General features: G+C 41.0%; 1 protein-coding gene across 1 annotated transcript in view; it reads right to left on the bottom strand.

Moving 5' to 3' along the window:
* Positions 1 to 1,707: 1,707 nt before the first annotated feature.
* Positions 1,708 to 22,284, bottom strand: part of CENPT (centromere protein T) — a 78,567-nt gene continuing 57,990 nt past the window's right edge. The window contains exons 3-14 of the mRNA XM_075281906.1: positions 19,642 to 19,756; positions 19,423 to 19,567; positions 18,259 to 18,352; positions 17,202 to 17,341; positions 15,592 to 15,661; positions 13,320 to 13,462; positions 10,958 to 11,710; positions 10,511 to 10,855; positions 9,719 to 9,803; positions 7,625 to 7,786; positions 5,516 to 5,620; positions 1,708 to 1,843 (exon numbers count right to left, since the gene is read on the bottom strand). Of these exons, the coding sequence (XP_075138007.1) occupies positions 1,720 to 1,843; positions 5,516 to 5,620; positions 7,625 to 7,786; positions 9,719 to 9,803; positions 10,511 to 10,855; positions 10,958 to 11,710; positions 13,320 to 13,462; positions 15,592 to 15,661; positions 17,202 to 17,341; positions 18,259 to 18,352; positions 19,423 to 19,567; positions 19,642 to 19,756 (2,281 nt within the window). The 3' untranslated portion in view covers positions 1,708 to 1,719. The remainder of the gene's footprint in view (positions 1,844 to 5,515; positions 5,621 to 7,624; positions 7,787 to 9,718; positions 9,804 to 10,510; positions 10,856 to 10,957; positions 11,711 to 13,319; positions 13,463 to 15,591; positions 15,662 to 17,201; positions 17,342 to 18,258; positions 18,353 to 19,422; positions 19,568 to 19,641; positions 19,757 to 22,284) is intronic.

Genomic DNA, 22,284 nt, shown 5'->3' with positions numbered 1-22,284 from the left:
CAAATCAATGATCTCTTGTTTATTTGGAAGTTACACTTTAAGAATAGTTTATTAATGTAAGGCTTATTTCACACTATGCTTTTTATATCATTTTAAAAGGGTTATTGGGTTTTTAGTATTGATGGATTATCCTCAGAATCAATATTAGGTCTGGGGGGATCCTGGGTGTCGGGATCACCTGTACCGAGACAGGGTGGCTCTCGGTATTGTTTACATACTGCGGCTGCGCTGCTCACACACCGTACAACTTGCAGTGTACATATTACAGCGTGGATTACTAACACTCACTACTATAGGTTGTACAGCAAGTGAGAAGAGAGTCTCGCGGTATGTAAACATTACCAAGAACTGCACAGTCTCAGTATGGGCAATTCCAACACCCAGGACCCCTGCAGATCTAATAAGTGGATGTATTAAACTAGAACAGTGTAAACTAGTGCGCTAGTTCATGTGGCGTAAAACACAAAAACCACACTGGATACCACCATCTTTTTTTTTACCTTCTCCAATAGGTGAATAAGGGAGCAGTCGGTATCTGTTTTCCATATGCAATGGGAGCAGTTTGAAAAAAGCCTCATCCTTCTTAAAGGGAATGTGCACGGTTAGAAGAAAGGTGGGAAGTGATAAACTGGTGCAGGGGTTAACCACTAGGGAAGCCCGAGGTGTGATTTTCCAGTTACATAGGCAGAGTCTGAATGGAGTGGTGGTTTAGCAAAGATCTACTGCTCCATCCACACCTGAGAACACTGGAGAACCAATGAACAAAGAAGGTCCCAGCAGTCAGACCCTCACCCATTTTGTAGATAGGTAGTAAATGCCTGAAGGCTCTGCCATGGCTTCCATTTATAAATATGGGACAGGATCTGTCTTCCAACAAATCCAAACAAACTATCACCTTAAATGGGGTCCATTGGTATTACTGATGAAACGAATTAGGGCTATGCTATAATTACACAGATACAAGAGGACCTCAAATGTATTGGGTTTTATCTGCTTAGAACGACAGTCTGCATTCTAATACTGGAAGACTAGCAACACACGTGTGAACAGAACTTAAACTGATCTTTGTAAAAGTAGATAGAAGATGGACAATAAACAGAGATATTCCACCATGCTTATATTTTCTGAACTATACCGATCATTTTTAGTGACAAGTGTTACAAATGTTAAAGGTTTTCCCAGAAACATTTAAATATATAGAGAAAACATTTATACAAATATAAAAACTAAATTTTTCTCCCAACTATATCAGAAATTACAGCTTTTTATTTTGATAGATTACCAATGAATTTGACCATGAATGCAGAGACTTGTCAGAAACCCAGCCTTGGTTTCTTATTGTGACGGATTATCTTTTGTGCAGGAACAGTGCATGCACAAGATGATCATGGCTGGGTTTCTGATAAGTGCCAGACCATGAAAAGTTCCTGCATTCAGGATCATATCCATTGACAACCTATCAAGAAAAAGACTGTCACTGCTAAGATGGTTAGAGAACATCTAAAAAAAACACCCTCAAGCCCCTTTTAAAAGGGCCCTACCTGATGTTCATTGCATAAAAATGGTTGAGACTCTTACATGCTCTTTCCAATAGAAAGCTCAAATATTTTATTAAGTACAACATGTCTTCATTGCTTTACACAAGACATTACTATTTACAATAACATACATTAGAAAAATACATTTTTTATTTATTTATTTTTGTACACCCAGATGAAGTCACATTTTTGGAAACACTTTGTTTCCACTCATTGCACATGGGATAAGAAGTGTTCTGCATTCTAGTGGTAAATGTTTTTCAATGAGAACATTGAGAGAAGTGGTATCCGTCACCAAACGCTGCCTGTAAGCGGAAAACATACAATATGGTCAATGCGATGAGCAAAAAATGTCTGTGTAAACCAGGGCTGTGGAGCGGAGGCCAATTTTGGGTGCAGTCACAGTTGGGGAAAAAAAAAATTACCGGACTACGGTGTCAAAGTAAAATGAATAATAATTGGCCTTCCGACTCCACAGCCCTGGTGAAAACAACCACTTTGGAATGTGCTTTCTAACAATGAATGAAACTCCGTTTTGCATCCATACTGCGTGAAAATGGGCAAAAATAGGATTTCCTATTTTTTCACAACCAGTATCATAAAACACATGGAAATACATCCCCAGTCATTTATTAGTCTTAAAAACAGCAGCCATTGTTCACCGTCATGTGCATGTTACATAAGGTCTAGATTACCAACAAAATCTAATGAATCAATGGAACTTTTATTAGGTAATCTGAATAACAAATCCAAAAGAAAAATTGGCATTAAAACACTAATCTTTATTGATATTACCATTAAAAATATTTCCCTGGGTACAAATTTTTTTTTATAAAAATAGTCTATTTTCATGCACCATTTATTTCTAAACACCAAGGGGTATCTAATAAACGTATGAGAGCCCCTCTATTCAGTGGGTGTTTAAAAGAAACAACTATAAGACATTGCCTGTAGATAGCATGGCTAAAGTCAAAGACTATTGAGTGGGTGCTAGTTCAAATCCCCAATCTATCTGTTTTGAGGATCAGTTAGATACAATTCATCTCAGGCTAATTGACTGCTGAGTTGTAATATATATGACTGCTTCTTGCTCTTAAGAATTCAAAGAAGCATAAAGTAACTTTGTATCAATATTGCCATGAGTTTGTTCATAGCAAATATATATCTAGTTATTATGCCTCTATATTGCATGTCAGCAGCACGATAGGTTAGCTGATGGCATGGTGAGGATTCAAAATAATAAGCAAATGTCTAATGAATAGGCGTCTCTACGCGTTTCCCCCCTGTTTACGGGGTTCCTCAGGAGACCTTTTGTATAAATACACCCCACGGTTTTGATGCGATACCGCGTCGGTAATGAACTCCTATTCAACTGGGACTATCTGCAATAACATTCCCTGCAGCAGATTCTACCGTCCCCCAGCTTACTGAGTCCGCTAATCCTGCTCTAATAGCACAGCCTAGATGTTCATTAATGGCGGTTATAACCACCGTTCTCCGTGCCTTGATGGTAGGCACGGATAATTTCTACCAGCCGAAGGCAAAGCGCCGCAACGAGTCCCTTTATACCCAGGACAAGAGGTGCGTACTTACCCGCCTTCCCGCTCGTCTCCCATGACTGAGGGCGTGTCATAGACTCCGCCCCCCGTCAGTGATTGGTTAGCGGGCGGGACGCTTGGTAACTATGGTAACGGAGACGCTCATCTCCGTGCCCGGCCAGATGATTGCCAGCCTGCAGCGAGTCGCACGTCTCCAGATCTTAACCTGTGTGTCCCTTAGTATAATCCAGCTCTGGGTGACGCTTCAGCAACTTTAGAATAGACAGTAACACACCGTGGTCATGAAGATTTTACATTTAAACCCTACTTAGAGGGTAAGAAGGCTGGTACCTATCATTTTCATAGATGACCCAATGTTGGACGCAAATAGAAAATATATACCACATCTGCCCTGCAGTTTGTCAGGAGTGCAGGACTTCCTAGCTATTACATACAAATTTTAGTTAACCCCAAATTTGCTATTAACTTTAAATAATTGTCCTCAACATTATCCGAAATGATATAACTTATCCAATAATCATCTTTAAGATGTTTCTAAACATGACCTGCATAACCTGAATAACTGTCAAACTCTAAAAAAGCGTCTCACATCTACTTGTGCGATTTTATCACTACAGACCCACCCTATCCTTCAGATAACCCTCACATAAAGTAATATTAGAAAAATACACACATATCCCAGGTCACGAAGGTCTTACCGCACATACAGACCAAAAATCTGGGACACACAGGTTAAGATCTGGAGACGTGCGACTCGCTGCAGGCTGGCAATCATCTGGCCGGGCACGGAGATGAGCGTCTCCGTTACCATAGTTACCGAGCGTCCCGCCCGCTAACCAATCACTGACGGGGGGCGGAGTCTATGACACGCCCTCAGTCATGGGAGACGAGCGGGAAGGCGGGTAAGTACGCACCTCTTGTCCTGGGTATAAAGGGACTCGCTGCGGCGCTCTGCCTTCGGCTGGTAAAAATTATCCGTGCCTACCATCAAGGCACGGAGAACGGTGGTTATAACCGCCATTAATGAACATCTAGGCTGTGCTATTAGAGCAGGATTAGCGGACTCAGTAAGCTGGGGGACGGTAGAATCTGCTGCAGGGAATGTTATTGCAGATAGTCCCAGTTGAATAGGAGTTCATTACCGACGCGGTATCGCATCAAAACCGTGGGGTGTATTTATACAAAAGGTCTCCTGAGGAACCCCGTAAACAGGGGGGAAACGCGTAGAGACGCCTTTTCATTAGACATTTGCTTGTTATTTTGAATCCTAACCATGCCATCAGCTAACCTATCGTGCTGCTGGCATGCAATATAGAGGCATAATAACTAGATATATATTTGCTATGAACAAACTCATGGCAATATTGATACAAAGTTACTTTATGCTTCTTTGAATTCTTAAGAGCAAGAAGCAGTCATATATATTACAACTCAGCAGTCAATTAGCCTGAGATGAATTGTATCTAACTGATCCTCAAAACAGATAGATTGGGGATTTGAACTAGCACCCACTCAATAGTCTTTGACTTTAGCCATGCTATCTACAGGCAATGTCTTATAGTTGTTTCTTTTAAACACCCACTGAATAGAGGGGCTCTCAGACGCTTATTAGATACCCCTTGGTGTTTAGAAATATATGGTGCATAAATAGACTATTTTTATAAAAAAAATTTGTACCCAGGGAAATATTTTTAATGGTAATATCAATAAAGATTAGTGTTTTAATGCCAATTTTTCTTTTGGATTTGCTAAAATTAAGATTCTAGTGGAAGTTTGTAATCTGAATAACGCACAAACACGACAGACGAGGATCAGAATGAAATGGAGAACCACAAATATAGCACCAGTAAGATTATTTTCACTACAATTTACATCCGTTCTAATGGGCCTGAGAATAAAAAGTGTTTTTTGTTTTAATTAGAAGGCTAGGTTCACATAAATCCGTTGTCCTGATGCTTCATAGGATTAGAACATTGGACTGACAATCTCATATAATGATGGATGCATATGGAGCATATTCTGCTACATTCACTGTAATGTAAAAAACAAGACAGACGCTTTCTTACACCTTGTTTGTTATTGTTTTACATGGAAGAAGAAAATTGTGCGTGCAGGACCTTCCATCTGCAAAGTATGCAAACAAAATGGCAGAAATCTTCCTTCTGTTTTTTATATCATTGTGAATGACAACTGATACAGACTAAGCGTGCTCGATCTGCATGTGACATATATTAGTTCGGCATCCATTGCCCTAATCCTCTGACTGATCAGGACAACAGACTGATGTGACTGGAGTCAAAGAAACGGAGGATTACTAATCATTTCTACTCGCTCGCAACACAAGCTGAACATCACGCATTCTGTTCTATCTGAATTTTACATGCTCAAAACGGCTCAGTAATAGTTTGACCTCCTCACCTTTTCATAAGAAGCTCCATGTCCGCACGTGTTATTGTTTTCCTGTTGGCATGAGCAGTGTATGTAGACAGATCAGCAGCTAGCTGGTCCATATGTCGATCTAAGCTATGGGTAAGAAAAATACAGATGATATCTTCTAAAATTATTTATTAGTAGAGATTCTGAGTGTGGATTTGTGCCATGAAAAAGCCATTACATTCGACCCCGTCGAAGGCAGAATGATAACGGCAGGATAATGTAGGGATACACTCCCAGCTTGTGCTCGGGGACCGCTGTAGCCAATCATAGGCCTCAGCATTCACCTCTTCACAAACGGCCCACCCTTTTCAACTTCATTGTTTATTCACTTGTTTTAATTTCGATGTTTACAATTTTCATCTGTGAACTCTTATTTCTTGTAAAAACTTAATAAAACTGAGAATTGATTAAAAAACAAACGGCATGTGACCTGTATACTGATGAACTGAGCTGCCTGTACTGGAACCAAAGGATTAGGGAGAGGCGAGTAATGGTTTACTGTGTTCAAAGGGTACCTGAGTTTCTTCAAAAGTGGAAATATCTAGAGGGTTTTGTTGGGCAGTCTGCTCTATGGCTGTATAAGCCTTCATATATTATGTCCTAACAATTTTTCTACTGCTAGTAGCCATATTATGGCTAAAGCAAATTTTACTTTTTAAGTCTTGGGACTTGTACAGTAAGGACCAGTCTGCTCCTTCCCCAATCCATTACTACTACTACTGGTTTCTTTACATGTAATTCTGCCAGGAGTAACTGTAAAATAGCAAACAAACAGCTGAGTAAACCCCAAGAGAGCCCTAATATAGGATATCTAGGGACACTGACAAATCTAGGCTATGATGCAGCTGAAAACCTGACATAGTGAAAGCTTCTTACGGTCTATGACTCGAGTATTTAGTCAGTAATATATCCATTCACTTTGTCCTGTGAAAAACTGCAGACTTCTCTATGCTGAGAAAGCTGTGTGGAAACCTTGCAAAACCAAAAACTCCCCTCTCTATTCAGTGTGAAGAAAGACCAACCCCTCCCTCCTCCACTCATTTTTTATTTTGAAGGTAACTAAGGACAGAACCTCTAGCAGCAGGGAGTGTACAGCAAATTACCTAGAAGGGAGACACCTAGTGGCAAGAACTTTACAGTAACTTTTCAGGTAGAAAACAGCAATATTTTTAAATAAAGTGCATTACTTTTTGGTCTAGAATCACACAGTCTATGACATGAAACTAGGTTGCCTGAAAAATTAGTGGCTGTTTAAGGGCTCCTCGGCAGCAGTAATAAAATTATTATCCTGACAACCTCTTTAAAGGGGCTTTATCTTTGGGAAAAGTCATTTTTAACTAAGCACACACTTGCAAAGCCTTTAGAAAGGCTATTCCACACCTACCTTTTGTATGTAAATCGCCTCAGTAATTTTTGAATCAGCCCGTTTTTATACATATGCTAATTAGCCTCCAGCGTGCACTCCAGAAGTGTCTGAGCACCGCCTACTATTCTCTGCTATGTGTGTGAGAGCAGAGAGATGACTCATCAGCAGCAGTCGCCTCTCTCTGCTCTCACATACATAGCAGAGAATAGCAGACGGTGCTCGCTGGAGTCTAATTAGCATATGGATAAAACTACTGAGGCGATTTACATACTAAAGGTAGGTGTGGAATAGCCTTTCTAAAGGCTACGCAAGGACGTGATTAGTTAAAAATAACTTTTCCCAATGATAGAGCCCCTTTAAAACACCTGTAAAGTTGATACACAGTCTGAACAGAAAGGAATGATGTTAAGCCTGCCCCTCACTCCACCCTACAAGCAGCAGGAAACCTGTCCATAATCAGTTTTACATACAACACTGAAATCATTCCTTTTATGTAATTATTTTTAAAAATAATGTTGTCCGCTAGCGGGAAAAAACCACTGGCGGGAAAAAAAGAACACTAGCAATCTGCATAGACCTCTATTGTGAGGGGATGGATTTTGAGGAGGATTCAGCGCCAAAATCCGCCCCCACTTGCCCCGTGTGAATGAGCCCTTAATGTTAATTCATAAACACCTAAACCAAATTTTGGAACTCTACAGTAAAGACTAGAACATCCAGCTTACCATTTTTCCACATCCACCAAAGCTTCCTTAGAGACTCGCACTTGAGCATGATGGTTAAATATCTGCTTTACTAGTCTGCTTGTAAATACTGCCCCTTGTTTCTTTGGCATTGTGCTTTTTGTTCTCTGGATCTTCTTGCTAATAGCAGGTTTGTCTTTGTTTCTAAAAACATTAGAAATAAACACATCTCAACAAAGAAGTATGGCTACTCCTGGAACTGTGTCAGCAGTCACGGATCTTACAGCTTCAATATACAGCAGGTAAAAATAGCTCATACACTGGACAAAATTATAGCAATATACAGTGAGTAATAAACCGTTCCATTGTTTATAAGAAGGTGCCAATTTAGGCCATTGGCATTAAAGGGGCTGTGCTATTAAAGAGGACCTCTCATCACCAGTTGAAGTTGTATCTGTTAATTGATGCTGTTTCATTGATTCCAGTATAGTTGGAATTTTTTCTCTGGCCCCTGATGTGCTATTTAACCTCTTCCCGCCGAGGAAATAGCCTCATACCTCAGTAATGCTCCTCTGTGGCTTGTGCTCCGTTACTCCCTCCTCCTCCACACTTGCTGTACCCGCCTACATCCTCTGTTGTCTTGCTCCTGGCGCTTCAAATCCCGTGCATGCGCAGTAACGCTCTGTTCTGAGCGCTATTGCGCATGCCCAAGTGCCATTTTCTTGTAGTTACCTATAGAACTCAGCATACTGCTCAGTATGCTGTTCTATAGCGAGCTACACCAAAATGGCGCTCTGTAATGTCAAAATGACCGTATCAGACAGAAGGCCGTGTGATTCAAATCTCCAATCAGAGGCAGCCAGTCAAAGCTTAGAATCACACCCCTTGCCTGCTCCTGCCTGACACTGCCCTCCTGACAATACAGAGCCTAAACAGCATATCAGGCAACAAAACTAACAATATTGATTGCTCAGGAATGGTGAGGGCTAAAGAAAAAAAATCCAAGAGCAACTATTAAAGGATGTTAAGCACTGGACTTGTTGGAGGTGGTGAAAGGTCATCTCTAAGAACACTTATCTATCAACAGAATAGGGGAAAAGTGTCAGGTTGCTGGGAGTTCAACCCAGGGCACTTGTGGGAATGATGGTCCATTCACTGCAGTCCTGGAAGCTCCATAGCGGGGACTGGAGAACCGATCATGCAAGCACACTGGAGCTCCATTCACTTTTGAGCACTTTTGTTCCCTCAACATCCTGAAGACCCAACAGCTGGACCCCAATGGCCTGAATATTATCCCCTGTCCTCCAGTGACTCCCAGGGCTGCCAGAAACGCATGCTGCAGTTAACACTGAACTTGTAAACCAGAAGCCACTGCAAACCTGCGGTTTACAATACACCATGGCCGACATTATGTAATAGCATCCCGCCTCCTTTGCTGAGATGAAGATGTCCTGTTCTGGCCTTGTAAATGACACATAAAAGGAAGAGGCAGCAGAGACTGTTCATCAAGAGATTACAGGCAGGTAAGTATAAATTATATTTTTTCCTTTTTTATGCCATTTGGGGGCCGTATAATTTTATAAGGGGTCGTTAGGGAGCATTATAACTAAGAGGAGAGGAGATCATTTATTATAAGGGCGTATTATAAATTTAAGGGGAGGGACATTTATATAAAAGGGATATCATTTATATAAGAAGTCAATATGAATATGGGGAGGGACATTTATACAAAGGGTCATTAGGGGGCAGTGTTTATGACAGGGGGTATAATAAAAGGGGACAATTTAATTTAACTTAATTTGCACTTAGACAAGCTGTCTGTTTTATAGCGACCGTGTGATACCATTAAAGCCTTGTCGCATAGAAGTGTTTAGGACGGAGCAGTAATTATATTACATGGCCACTATGAAATAAATGATAAACTTCAACTAGAGAAGAGGTCATTGAGTTTGCACAAGTACTATGGTCCCTTCAAACAGCTGATCAGTGGGAGTCCCAGGTGTTGATGATCAGGAATACCCCTTTAAATTAGGAAACACATGGGAAACCTCTGTGAAGCAATAGCTATATGCCTCTTTGGGAATAAAACGATATTGGATATCATGCAAGACGTGATCAAATATGTTACACACTCACACAAAGCGAACAGACTTCATATAATCAGGAGTTTCCGGCAATGCCGAAAGCATTAGTTGGTTATTTTCTTTCTTTCTGGCCATTCCTGAAAAACAGAAAAGCTTATTTTTAAAAACTATAGCTGAATACTTGAATCCATACATTACAGCATTTACAGGCTATGTTAAGTGTTAAAATGTCAATATCCATTAGATAAAAGTCAACTGTGCATCTAATTTGTATGAGGCTGCAGGCTCCATCTGTGGGAGGTGAGAAAAGGACAGAGATTGATGGGGTCTTGGAATCCACTTATTCTCCCTTATGTATATGGGGCAAGCTCTCCAAGAGGAATAGCAAATATGTGAAGTGCAGGGCGAGACGTCATGGCTTCTCTTTATAACTGAAGCTTGTCTGTTCTGACAAATCTTTTTTTCAACACATTTAAACAGGAACTTTGACTTTATTGGAGTCCATTGATGGTGTCTAAAATGGTGAAAGCTTATAGGAATGTGAGGACAATATTAAAAGAGAGTCTGTCACCAGAACTCAGCCCCACATATAGATAAGCTGGGGCCACCTGAATCAAACCCGGATTTTTTCATAGATGTAATACAATGACTACTTAAGTCCTCTAGGACAAAAGCTGCTTACCTAGAATTCTAGCTCATAGGGGGAATGGGGTCGCCCTCTACAATACATATATAGACAGGGGTTTTCTTCATGAGGCAATCCCTTTAAACGTAGCACAATAATTTTTGCCAAACTGTAAGATTCATACTGAGGATATAACATTACACTAAACATAACTCTTACCTGTGTCTCTGGCACTCTGGGCTAGATCCACGTTTTCATCATCACTACTCTCTGAATATTCAGAACTTTGCTCTGGTCTTGATACAGATATTGTATGAACACGAACAGATTCTGCTTTCTGCGCTACATTTTCTTCACCAAGTCTTGTATGATGCATGCTCTGGAAATATTCACCAATGCTTCTTGACTTTCTATTGCTGTTAGCCAAGCGAGATTTATTTGGTTGTATGTTTATTTCAACATGGACATCTCCAGCTTCATCTTCACCACTGTCATCACCAGCTTCACTAATGTCATCACCAGTTTCACCAATGTCCTTACCAGCCTCACCAAATTCATCACCAGCTTCACTAATGTCATCTCCAGCTTCACCAATGTCATCTTCAGCTTCAGCAATGTCATCACCAACTTCACTAATGTCATCTTCAGCTTCACCAATGTCATCACCAGCTTCAGCTTCACCAATGTCATCACCAGCTTCACCAATGTCATCACCAGCTTCAGCTTCACCAGTGTCACCACCAGTTTCACTAATATCATCATCAGTTTCAGCAATGTCATCACCAGCTTCACCAATGTCTTCGCCAGCTTCAGTTTCACCAATGTCACCACCAGTTTCACTAATATCATCATCAGTTTCAGCAATGTCATCGCCAGCTTCACCAATGTCACCACCAGCTTCAGCTTCACCAATGTCATCACCAGCTTCACCAATGTCATCACCAGCTTCAGCTTCACCAGTGTCACTAATATCATCATCAGTTTCAGCAATGTCATCACCAGCTTCACCAATGTCATCGCCAGCTTCAGTTTCACCAATGTCACCACCAGTTTCACTAATGTCACTACCAGTTTCAGCTTCTTCACGGTCTTCATTCATTTCTTCATCATCACTGTCAGTGATAACTCTACCATAGACTCTTCCAATGTCTTTGCTTGTACCTTCTTTCGGACTTTCGGACATGGAGCGATCAGTTCTCTTCAGTTTACTAGTTTCTGTCTCCATACGTTCACTGCTTGCTTCTTTTATGGGGGCATAGGTAGAAGAAACAAGATGACTTGCTCCTCTTTGTTTTCTGTCTGATTTCGAGGCATTTGCTTCTTTACGTAAAGACTGGCCATACAACTCTGTCTCCATTTCAGCCACTTCATTTGACAAAGAATCTGACTTGTCCTCTTCAATGAAGCATTCTTGGGAGCCTAAATGAAGAATGAAGTCAGTAGGATATAAAAAGCATGGATGTATTATAATACATTTAAAGTGGCCACGCTAAAAATAGTAGAAGTCAGATTTGTTTGCAATAAATGAGTTGATCGGCACCTTAACCCTTTCCAGCACCAAACATGAAGTACAGGACCAAAAATGGAACAAATGCATTGCAGATTTGCTGCCAAATTTGTGTGATCCACAGGTCAATCCACAGGTCAATTTCCATACGGACTCAATGTTTTGTTTTTCACAGTACATGGATGAGAACAGTTAAAATCGTATCCATTTTGCTGATACTGCAATATGCTGTAGATGTTCGGCGGGTGAATCATCATCTTCACCATGGACTTGAATGAAGAAGACATTGAACATCTCAAAGGAATACATACAAAGACTGAATGCCAGAAATTGAGAAGAAAAGACAGATACCTAGCCGATCCTCGTGTATTATCATTAGGTAAATGAGCAGAAGTAACAGGACAGACAAGTGCCTGCTCACCTGGATGGGTTGTGAGGAAGTCACAACAACCCAAAGAGCCTTAAACACGGAAGATCCTAGGCAGGATAGGGAAGCAGTTGAAGGAACGTTTCAGGAACGTGATCTACAACAGCAGATTATGGACCAACCTGATGAGGAATCAGGCCGAAGGACAGCGCTCACCCAGGCAATTTCCAAGAATCTTCTTTAATGATATTAAAACATAGCAAAACGCATTTCGGACACGTGATGCTCCTTTATCAAGTGCACTATCACTTGTTTAGAGCCATCCAAGCCAGTGATAGTGCACTTGATAAAGGATCATCACGTATCCGAAACGCGTTGGGCTATGTTTTAATACCATTAAAGAAGATTCATGGAAATTGCCTGGGTGAGCGCTGTCCTTCGGCCTAATTCCTCATCAGGTTGGTCCATGATCTGCTGCCAGAGATTGAGGTCTGTATGTAAAGTCAGTGTGGCCATGTGGTATAAAACTGCATTACTATTTACCTGCTGTACATTACAAACCAAGCAAAGGGTCCATGTTTTTTCAGGACACTTCTTTATTAATGAAAAGTTCTGCAACTTTCTAAAATTCTAGTTTTATATCCAGTGGCTAAAAACGCATATAAACCTAGACTAAAATCAAACTGACACAGACCTAATACTTTCCATAAGTGATCGATTGCTACAGTTAGTCGTGGCAATCTATTCATTTGCGGTCACTAATGACGCCTTATTTCAAGACAAATGAAGGATCCAGAGGTAGGACCCACAACCATCATGCATTTAAAGGCAACTGAGAATTTTTTTGCACCATAGACTACTCCCATCACAGGCAGGATGAAGTCATTCCCTTTCCATTGCTGCCCTCTGTAATCTTTCTATTGCAGAAAAAAAGAAGTTATAAATATTTGAAAGCATAAAAAGTCATATGGAAATTACTGAAAGATTACAGCGCAATGGAAAGTGAAATACTTGATCCTGCACATGAGAGGCCCAGTTTATGGAGGAAAAATGACCTGACAGGCTCCCTCTAAGGCAGATTCTATGATCACTGAAAATCATTACCTATGGTGAACCCATATGAGATGGTAGAAATAGTTTCTAAAGGAAATCACCTTTTAATTGCTGGTATTTGTCTTCTACTCCTTGTTCGAAGTCACCCAATGACACCAAGCATATTTTGTTGGGTCGTCGCAGTAAGCCTCTCTTGAAAGTGGATTCTGGAGCAGCTGAAACGTCCAATCTATTCTCAAGTGACCTGAAATGAAGGAATATCAAGGGTTTAGTTTTGTAGCCATAAAGAGGACCTTTCACCACTTCCACCAACTCCAGTTCTTAGCATCTGTTAACAGACATCACTTTTACGGATTCCTTTACAGATGGAATTTTATCTTCAGCTCCCACCATTCCTGGGTAACAAGTGCAGTTAGTTTTGGTGCTCGATGTGCTATGTAAGCTCTGTAAGGTCAGTGTCAGGCAGAGGGTGTGATTCAGGGCTCAATCAGAGGCAGAGTTTCAAAATCACACCCCTTGTCTGCTCCTGCCTAACATTGTCCTCCTGCCATTACAGAGCCTAAATAGCATATCAGGCACCAAAGATAACTGCAACGATTGGAAACTAGGGAACTAATAAAGGGGACAGGATTCTCTGTTGTGGAACTTCTGATCTCAACAATTCCTATCTATATGCTCTACTAGGATATCATATAGCAAGGGCCTCCACCGTCATACTCTGACAGCCATTCAGCTTATCACAAAGTTCTACATTTCCTCTACACGGCAAAAGTCAGCTATTTGCCCACAGTGCCAAGGACTAGACGAGTGGTGATCTAACAAAAATAAGATTGTTTGTAATCAGAATTTTATTTTTTTTACGTCAAAGACCCTAAAATAATAATAATCAAATATGTGTAACAATGTGGACATTCTCCATAAATGGAAAATAATTATATGGACTTTACTCGGACAAAACATAGTTTGGCTGGGCTGTGGATGGTCATCGGGCAGTTTGTGGAGACTCACTGACCTTCCCCCCCCCCCCCCCTTTTTAACAACTGAACTGCCCTTCTGCTTAGACAGTTTAGCTGTTAATACTCATAAAATATATCAATATTGATCAGATGGCTGCATCACTGTGAGTAGGGGACAGTAGAGCTGTGATAGTTTGAGAACGCACAGCATTATTAACCATTATGATGCTGTGATTTTGGTTCAGACCAGTCGTGGTTGGTCTCGGAAATGCACCCATCACACAGACTGGATTTCCCAGACTGAACACGGCTGAATGGGCAAAAATGGTGAATTCAGCTGCTGCAGACTTTGATGGTGACTGCTTGCTGAACTATTGCTGATGTTGGGGAATCCGCCTGAAGAAAGGTCAGCTCGCTTCTTATTTCTGCTAGCGGATCCTATAGAAGTCAATTGGGAGGTGTTTTTTGGAAGTGGATTTTGATGCGGATTCCGCGTCAAAATTCAGACCAAAAAACTCCATGTGAACTCAGCCTTGCTATTACTAACTAGCAAGCTCCCTCTACAGTCAGCTTGTAAGCTCCTGTTTTGATAGAATTTTAAAGGGATTCAATCATTAAAAAGCAATTTTTTTGTCCCTAACACGTAGGAATAGCCTTAAGAAAGGCTATTCTTCTCCTACCTTTAGATGTCATCTCCGTGCCACCATTCGGTAGAAATCCCAGTTTTCTTCTATATGCAAATGAGTTATCGTGCAGCACTGGGGACGGTCCCCAGCGTTCAAACAGCACTGGGGGCGTCCCCAATGATGCGAGAGAAACCTCAACGCAAGGAGGGGCCGTTCCAGAAGAAGATGGAGAGTCCCCGGAGATTTCTCTCACAGCATTGGGGACATCCCCAGTGCTGTTTGAACGATGGAGAACGCCCCCAGTGCTGCAAGAGAACTCATTTGCATACAGAAGAAAACACGGATTTCTACCGAACGGCGTCTAAAGGTAGGAGAAGAATAGCCTTTCTTAAGACTATTCCTACGTCTTAGGGACAAAAAATTGCTTTTTAATGATTGAATCCCTTTAAGTTATTTTTGCTACAGCTCTCTGTTCTCTCAACTCACATTAACAGGGAGGAAGTAAAGGGCTATAGTAACTCAAAATGTCTCCTTCTGTGACCTATAATAAAATGAATGTACAATATGTAAAAAAAAAAATTAGTAGCACCCACTATTGGTGCATGGTTTTTAGTAAAGTTGCTGCTTGACCCTGAATTTGCTACTTGCACAATATGTGGTATCATCTTTGAGTCTAGAGATAAACCAGATTTATCAATCCAGCATCAGCCATTGTGAGCATTTTAAGAATGACAAGTTTTCATTTGAACTATCTAGCTATTCTCAAATTTAACCCATAAAATGCATCTTACCCTGATATTGAGTAGGAGTTTGTGAATAGAGATGGAACATCAGATTTATCATGTGAAATATTGTCGTTATCTAAGGAAAAAAAAAATAACACCATTTGTACCAAACAGATCATTGTCAAAATACAGGTAAATTTACTTTACTCTAATACTCCTGAAGTGGGTACAAAGAAGTTGTCTATCAAACAAAACAAACTGTCAGGCCTCTTCAGCCCACCCATCAAATAAATGTTGTGGGGTCAACATGAACATTTTCTATAACATTTGGACTTGGCTAGGTTTACTAGATTAGAAGGTGGCTTTCCATTGTGACTCATAGAAGGGGGCAAATCATGGTGGCCAGAAGGTGACCATCAAAACAAGGGCCAAAATACTGAACTACTGCTGTTTCCACCATCTAATAGATCTGTCCCTGATATATCCATTGCAGTCTCAGGCCTTACTAGAACTCCTAGGCAGCAGGCCCGCTGCCTCACAGTCATGTTTGACGCAGACCTTTCCTTCACTCCCCATATTGAATCACTTGCACGCTCATGTCACCTCCACCTCAAAAACAGCTCCAGAATACGCCCTTTCCTTACCAGAGATACACTAAAGAAACTTAATGTCTCTCTGATTCATTCTCGCCTTGACTACTGTAACTCCTTACTAATCGGTCTTCCCCTCACTAAACTCTCCCCTCTACAATCTATTCTGAATGCAGCGGCCAGGCTCATCTATCAGGCTAGACGCTACAGTGATGCCTCTGGTCTGTGCCAGTCTGTACATTGGCTGCCTATTCATTATAGAATAAAATATAAAGTTATCACTCTCATCCACAAGGCTCTCCATAATGCCGCACCTCACTACATTTCCTCCCTCATCTCTGTCTACCGCCCAACTCGTGCTCTCCGTTCACTCAATGATCTAACACTTACATCCTCTATTATCAGAACCTCCCACACTTGTATACAAGACTTCTCCCGAGCTGCACCATTTCTCTGGAATGCTCTACCTCGGACAATCAGATTAACTCCCAATTTCTATAGCTTCAAGCGCAAATTAAAGACACATCTTGTCAGACAGGCCTATCACAATTCTTAATGTAAACCCTTCCATACCATCATTAGAATCCCGAAAATCTAACCCTCCTCTGTCCCCGCTCCCACATTACCCCACATCATATGATGCCATTTCAGGCTAACTCTATATGTCCAAGCACTATCCACATGTTAAAGGACACGACTGGTGATGGCTCATAAAGTTTTATGTTTGTGTAATGACAGTAACCTCTATTACAAAATTGTCTGACCACTGTATAAGCAATGCTGCCCCTGCTACCTCTTGTGTCACCCCCTCTACCTCGTAGATTGTAAGCTCTTGTGAGCAGGGCCCTCAGTCCAATGTATCTTTGTCTGTATTTGAACCCTACTAATTGTACAGCGCTGTGGAATATGTTGGCGATATATAAATAAAATGTATTACTATTATTATTAATAAGGGCAGTCATAAGGCTACCAAAGACAAGTTTGCGGCTACCAAGGGCATTTGTGCATGTTGGGAGAGAGATCTGTAAAGAATAAATACAGCTGGTGTAAAATGAATAGTGAAGAAACAAAAAAGGAGGTTCATACCTTTGTTCTTCGGCAGTCTTTCATCAACTTCTCTCTCAAATTCAGAAACTCTCATTTTTCTCTTTTTTCTGGATTTTTTGAACACTGTAATTTTTTCAGTGTCTTGCAAATCTGGCAGACTTAGATTTATACTACCCACACTGCAAAAGAAGAAATACATTCTCATTTTTGTATTGGGTTTCAATCAACAATATGAAAGGTGAGTCTTGCAGAAATCATTCTATCCTAAGATGGGATAAAGACAAGTCCAAACAATAAACCTACCATTTTTATCCACAGAAAATAAAAATAAAAAATAAAAAAAATGCACCCCATATCAGGAGGAAAAAATGGAAAATGGCTGACGGACATGCGGAGTCGGTGCTTTTGAACAAAGAGAAGAGGAGCAAGCAAGAAGAAGGCTGAGACTGAGAAGACGACAGAGGCCGTCGCTGGAGAGTTTTCAAGCAGCACTGGGGGCGCTCCCAGCGCTGCGAGAAAACTCATTTACATAAGGAAAAAAGAAGATATTTATAAAAAATGGCCGCGCGGATCAGAATAATAAAGGTAAGAGAATAATAGCCTTTCTTAAGGCTATTCCTATGTGTATTTAGTTTAAAAAGGGTATTCTAATGATAGAATCCCTTTAAGATCCTTTCTTAGGTAAAAAAATTGGCTTCCCTGAAGTTTAGCGTTTTTGAAACTCTCCCCCCAAATATCTTATTAAAATATATTACTATAGATTTAATTAATGTGGCTTGGAGTACACACTGATTTTGGCCATGACCACGGTTGTGAAAACAAAGATTGCCATGTCACTGTGATTCTCCCCCCCCCCCCCCCCCCAAACGGAAATATATACACGGTGCAGATTTTAAAGTCCACAACATGTCAATTCTTTGTGCAGATTTTCATTGCAGATTTAATTTAATAAGAAGAGAAAAATCGGCTACAAAAGTCGCATGTGGGTTCTGATGTGGAAGATAAGAAGCTAACACTTTTACATGTGTTAATATGGTTGTGTGTATAGACCCTAAATCAATATTTTGTGCCAGAAAATGGCGGTATAATAACTCACCTGCTTAATTTTGCAGTAGGAGTGTTCTCTTGGTTTTTATCTTCATCAGTCGCTGATTTTGGCCTCTGAGAAACAATTATTGAAACTTCATCCTCTAAGGACAAAAAAGGGAAATGAAGTTATGTATTATGTGCAAGCTTTACTCATATATCAATAGCCTTGATCGATCAACAGAATTGTTCTGGATATCTTAAAGGAAAAAAAAGAAAATGCAGACAGACATTCTGTGGTACAGGGGGCGCAATCTGAATCGGGATTACATGAAAGACATAGCAAACTTATAAAACATTTCTCAGACGTTTTACAAAGATATCTTCCCTCCAGAAAAAGACGATAACTGAGCACCTAAAAACCATCAAGTGTTTGATCTATAATAGCGCGATTTTACAGGAGGCAGATCATGTCAAACTAATCTTATTGATTTCTAAAACTATGTCATAAAAAGTGATGGATGATGGCGCGGCTGTGGATATCACCTACCTGGATTTCACACAGTGCCACATAAGGAGCTGATATTTCAGGAAAGGATCCACTCCAAACTGAAGTGAAAAATCCACGCTTTTTAACCAGGAGATCTTGTGAAAAATCTTTAATAGATACCACGAATACAACGCGTTTCGGAGTGTATAAAATCCTTTATCAAGTGTATACAATGGCAGCAGGCATAAAACCATATGGGCATATCACCCATAAATAGGAAGTCCAACTCATAATTTCATTATTTAATACTGTTGATGATGGGCCCCATAAACATCATAAACCATTACTCACCTCTCCCTAGTCAGCAACCTTTGCTCTGTATACAGGCCTCCTGGCTAATATGACCAGTGGCATCCAGTTTATGCTAGGGGACCACTACAGCCACTCACAGAGCTCAGCGGTGACCTCTTCACAAACTGTATAGGATTGCTGTGATATGCCGTTCGTGAAGCGGTGACCGCTGAGGCCTGTGATAGTGCAAGGTGACTAGTGTAGCCAAAGAGCCTAGGGACCTGTAATACCATCCTGGCTAAGAAATGGAGGCCCGTGGAGATACGAGTAAAGGTTTGTATAGTTTAAGGGCCCCTCAGCAGCATTAAATAATACAATTATAAGAATCAGGTCACACACACATATATTCAGCTAACTCTCAGCCTTATGAATGTAAAACAAGCAAGAACTCACCATTTTGAATAATTTTCTTTAACAAAGTCCTTGGGGTGATGTTATCTAAATCTTCCATAATAGGATGAGATCCCTTCTTCGCAGATTTTGGCTTCGTTTTGGAACTAGCTTCTGCATTTCTTTTAAGAACTGAAGTTTCAAGTGTCTAAAACAAAAAAAGTATTATAAGCTGCCCTTTGAAGTAAATTGCCAAAAACCTCAAAGTAATTAATCAAATACCGATTTTCTGAGAGAACGTCTAACTCTATCCTTCATTTTATTGCGCAAATTCATAGACGGGGATGATACATTCTCATCTTGATGTGCATAAGATGTAGATGGTTGCTGATTCACCCTACAAAGGTAAAAGAAAAGGAATTAGAAATAACACTAGGTACATCTGAAGGATCAAATGTGAAGCAAGAATATAGATATATTTGTTGTTGTGTATGTGCCCAGTTTTTGATTTCTTGCGGGACATTTTTTTGGCACATTGTATTTCAGTATTCATTGCCGTTTACGCCCAAAAGCTACATTTTAAAACTGAAAACGGATGTGCTTAAAGGGGTTGTCCCATCACAAGGATCCTATCTATACTGCTTGATAATGTGAATGTAAGACTTTTCCTAAATACACTGCTTCAGCAAAACTGCTTTGTTTGTCCACTATCTTACTTTATTCAATTCTCTGTTGACACATCCCTTGACTTATCTGGTCAAAAGTCAAGTGATGTATCTGCTGCTCTCAGGGGGGAGGGAGGAGGGCTAAGTGCACAGGAGCGAGCCTGGGGGAGGGGGGGGGGTAGTTTACACTTTGGGAGGGGGGGAGGGGGGGGAAGGGGCCGCCAATACAGACCCGGCATCCCTACGCTCCTGCCCTGCATGAAGCCAGCAGCGGCAGGAGCGATGCTGCTATTCTGCTCCTCCGCCCCCAATCCCCTCCGGAATAGCAGCATCGCTCCTGCCGCTGCTGGCTTCATGCAGGGCAGGAGCGTAGCGATGTTGCAGGGACCTGTGCCGGCGTCTAACACTCCCCGGCATCCGCCTCTCTATTACAGCGGATGCCAGGTCTAAATTTCATTGTGAAGGCTGTACGTTTGATGCCTAGCTGCATCGGGAGCGCACACGCAGAGCCAGCAGCATAGAAGCAGCATCTTCTCGCCGCTGGCTTTGCATATGTAACCCCGCCCACCAATGACGCAACAAAGCCGGAAGAAAGAAGAATTTACAGCATCGAAGACTGGTAAGTATGCGACGTGGGAATACCCCTTTAAATTAACTGGCGTATGTCAGCAACAAAATGGTTGGAAACCAATTCCCAGTACCATGTAGAGGGGATTCTACCGTTTCCAGAAGCCTCTCTTACACAGCTTTGGCGCTCATGCTGGGTCTAAATTTCTAAGAAATGTAAGATTTCTAACCCATGTAAGATTTGGGCAATAAAATTTGTGTATTTTAGAACACATACTAGGTCTAAACTAAAGCTGCAAATACTTTATATTACATATATTCTGAAAAAGCCTTATGTACTATACACCACCCGCCCACCCATCCGTACTCAGTGACAATGCAAGAGGATTTTGAGAAAATAAGGTAAAAAATAAATGACTAGGACAACATTTTTGCATTTTCATTTCATTCTAACTTTTTTTTTTTTTTTTTTTTTTTTAATTTAAAGGGGTTTTTCAGGCAAAAATAATTTTTCCAAAAAAGGATGGTTAGTGCTACTAATGGATTAATAAGTTCACCAAATAGCAGTATTTTGAGTGATTTCTAGGTTTCTCTGAGAGCTCCTGGCATCTTCCGAATGTGTTTACATGGATAGCATCCTGTTCTGTTTTCCTACAACTACCATGATTCCTTGCGCTTCACTCAGAGCAAAATCCGAGGAAGAAAAATAATAATAATAATAATAATAATAATAATTAGAGATGAGCGAACAGTGTTCTATCGAACTCATGTTCGATCGGATATTAGGCTGTTCGGCATGTTCGAATCGAATCGAACACCGCGTGGTAAAGTGCGCCATTACTCGATTCCCCTCCCACCTTCCCTGGCGCCTTTTTTGCTCCAATAACAGCGCAGGGTAGGTGGGACAGGAACTACGACACCGGTGACGTTGAGAAAAGTAGGCAAAACCCATTGGCTGCCGAAAACATGTGACCTCTAATTTAAAAGAACAGCGCCGCCCAGGTTCGCGTCATTCTGAGCTTGCAATTCACCGAGGACGGAGGTTTCCGTCCAGCTAGCTAGGGCTTAGATTCTGGGTAGGCAGGGACAGGCTAGGATAGGAAGGAGAAGACAACCACAACAGCTCTTGTAAGAGCTAAATTCCAGGGAGAAGCTTGTCAGTGTAACGTGGCACTGACGGGCTCAATCGCCGCAACCCAGCTTTCCCAGGATCCTGAATGGAATACACTGTCAGTGTATTCCCGTATACCCGATATATACCCCCGATACCCGTTCCAATGGTGTGCCCCCCCACCTTCACCCCAGAAATACCCTGCAAGTCCCCTAGCAATAGAATTGGGGCTATATACACCCACTATTTTTGCTACTGCCATATAGTGCCATTGTCTGACTGGGAATTCAAAGAATATATTGGGGTTACGTGCACCCACAATTTTTACTACTGGTATACAGTGCCAGTTTCTGACTGGGAATTCAAAGAATATATTGGGGTTATAAATACCCTCATTTCTTGCTACTGGTATATAGTGCCATTGTCTGACTGGGAATTCAAAGAATATATTGGGGTTACGTGCACCCACAATTTTTACTACTGGTATACAGTGCCATTGTCTGACTGGGAATTCAAAGAATATATTGGGGTTATAAATACCCTCATTTCTTGCTACTGCCATATAGTGCCAGTTTCTGACTG

This window comes from Leptodactylus fuscus, chromosome 7 (genome assembly GCF_031893055.1).
Source record: "Leptodactylus fuscus isolate aLepFus1 chromosome 7, aLepFus1.hap2, whole genome shotgun sequence".
NCBI lineage: Eukaryota > Metazoa > Chordata > Amphibia > Anura > Leptodactylidae > Leptodactylus > Leptodactylus fuscus.
The sequence above is the reverse complement of the archived record's forward strand: the minus strand, read 5'-3'. Positions and strand labels throughout refer to the sequence as shown.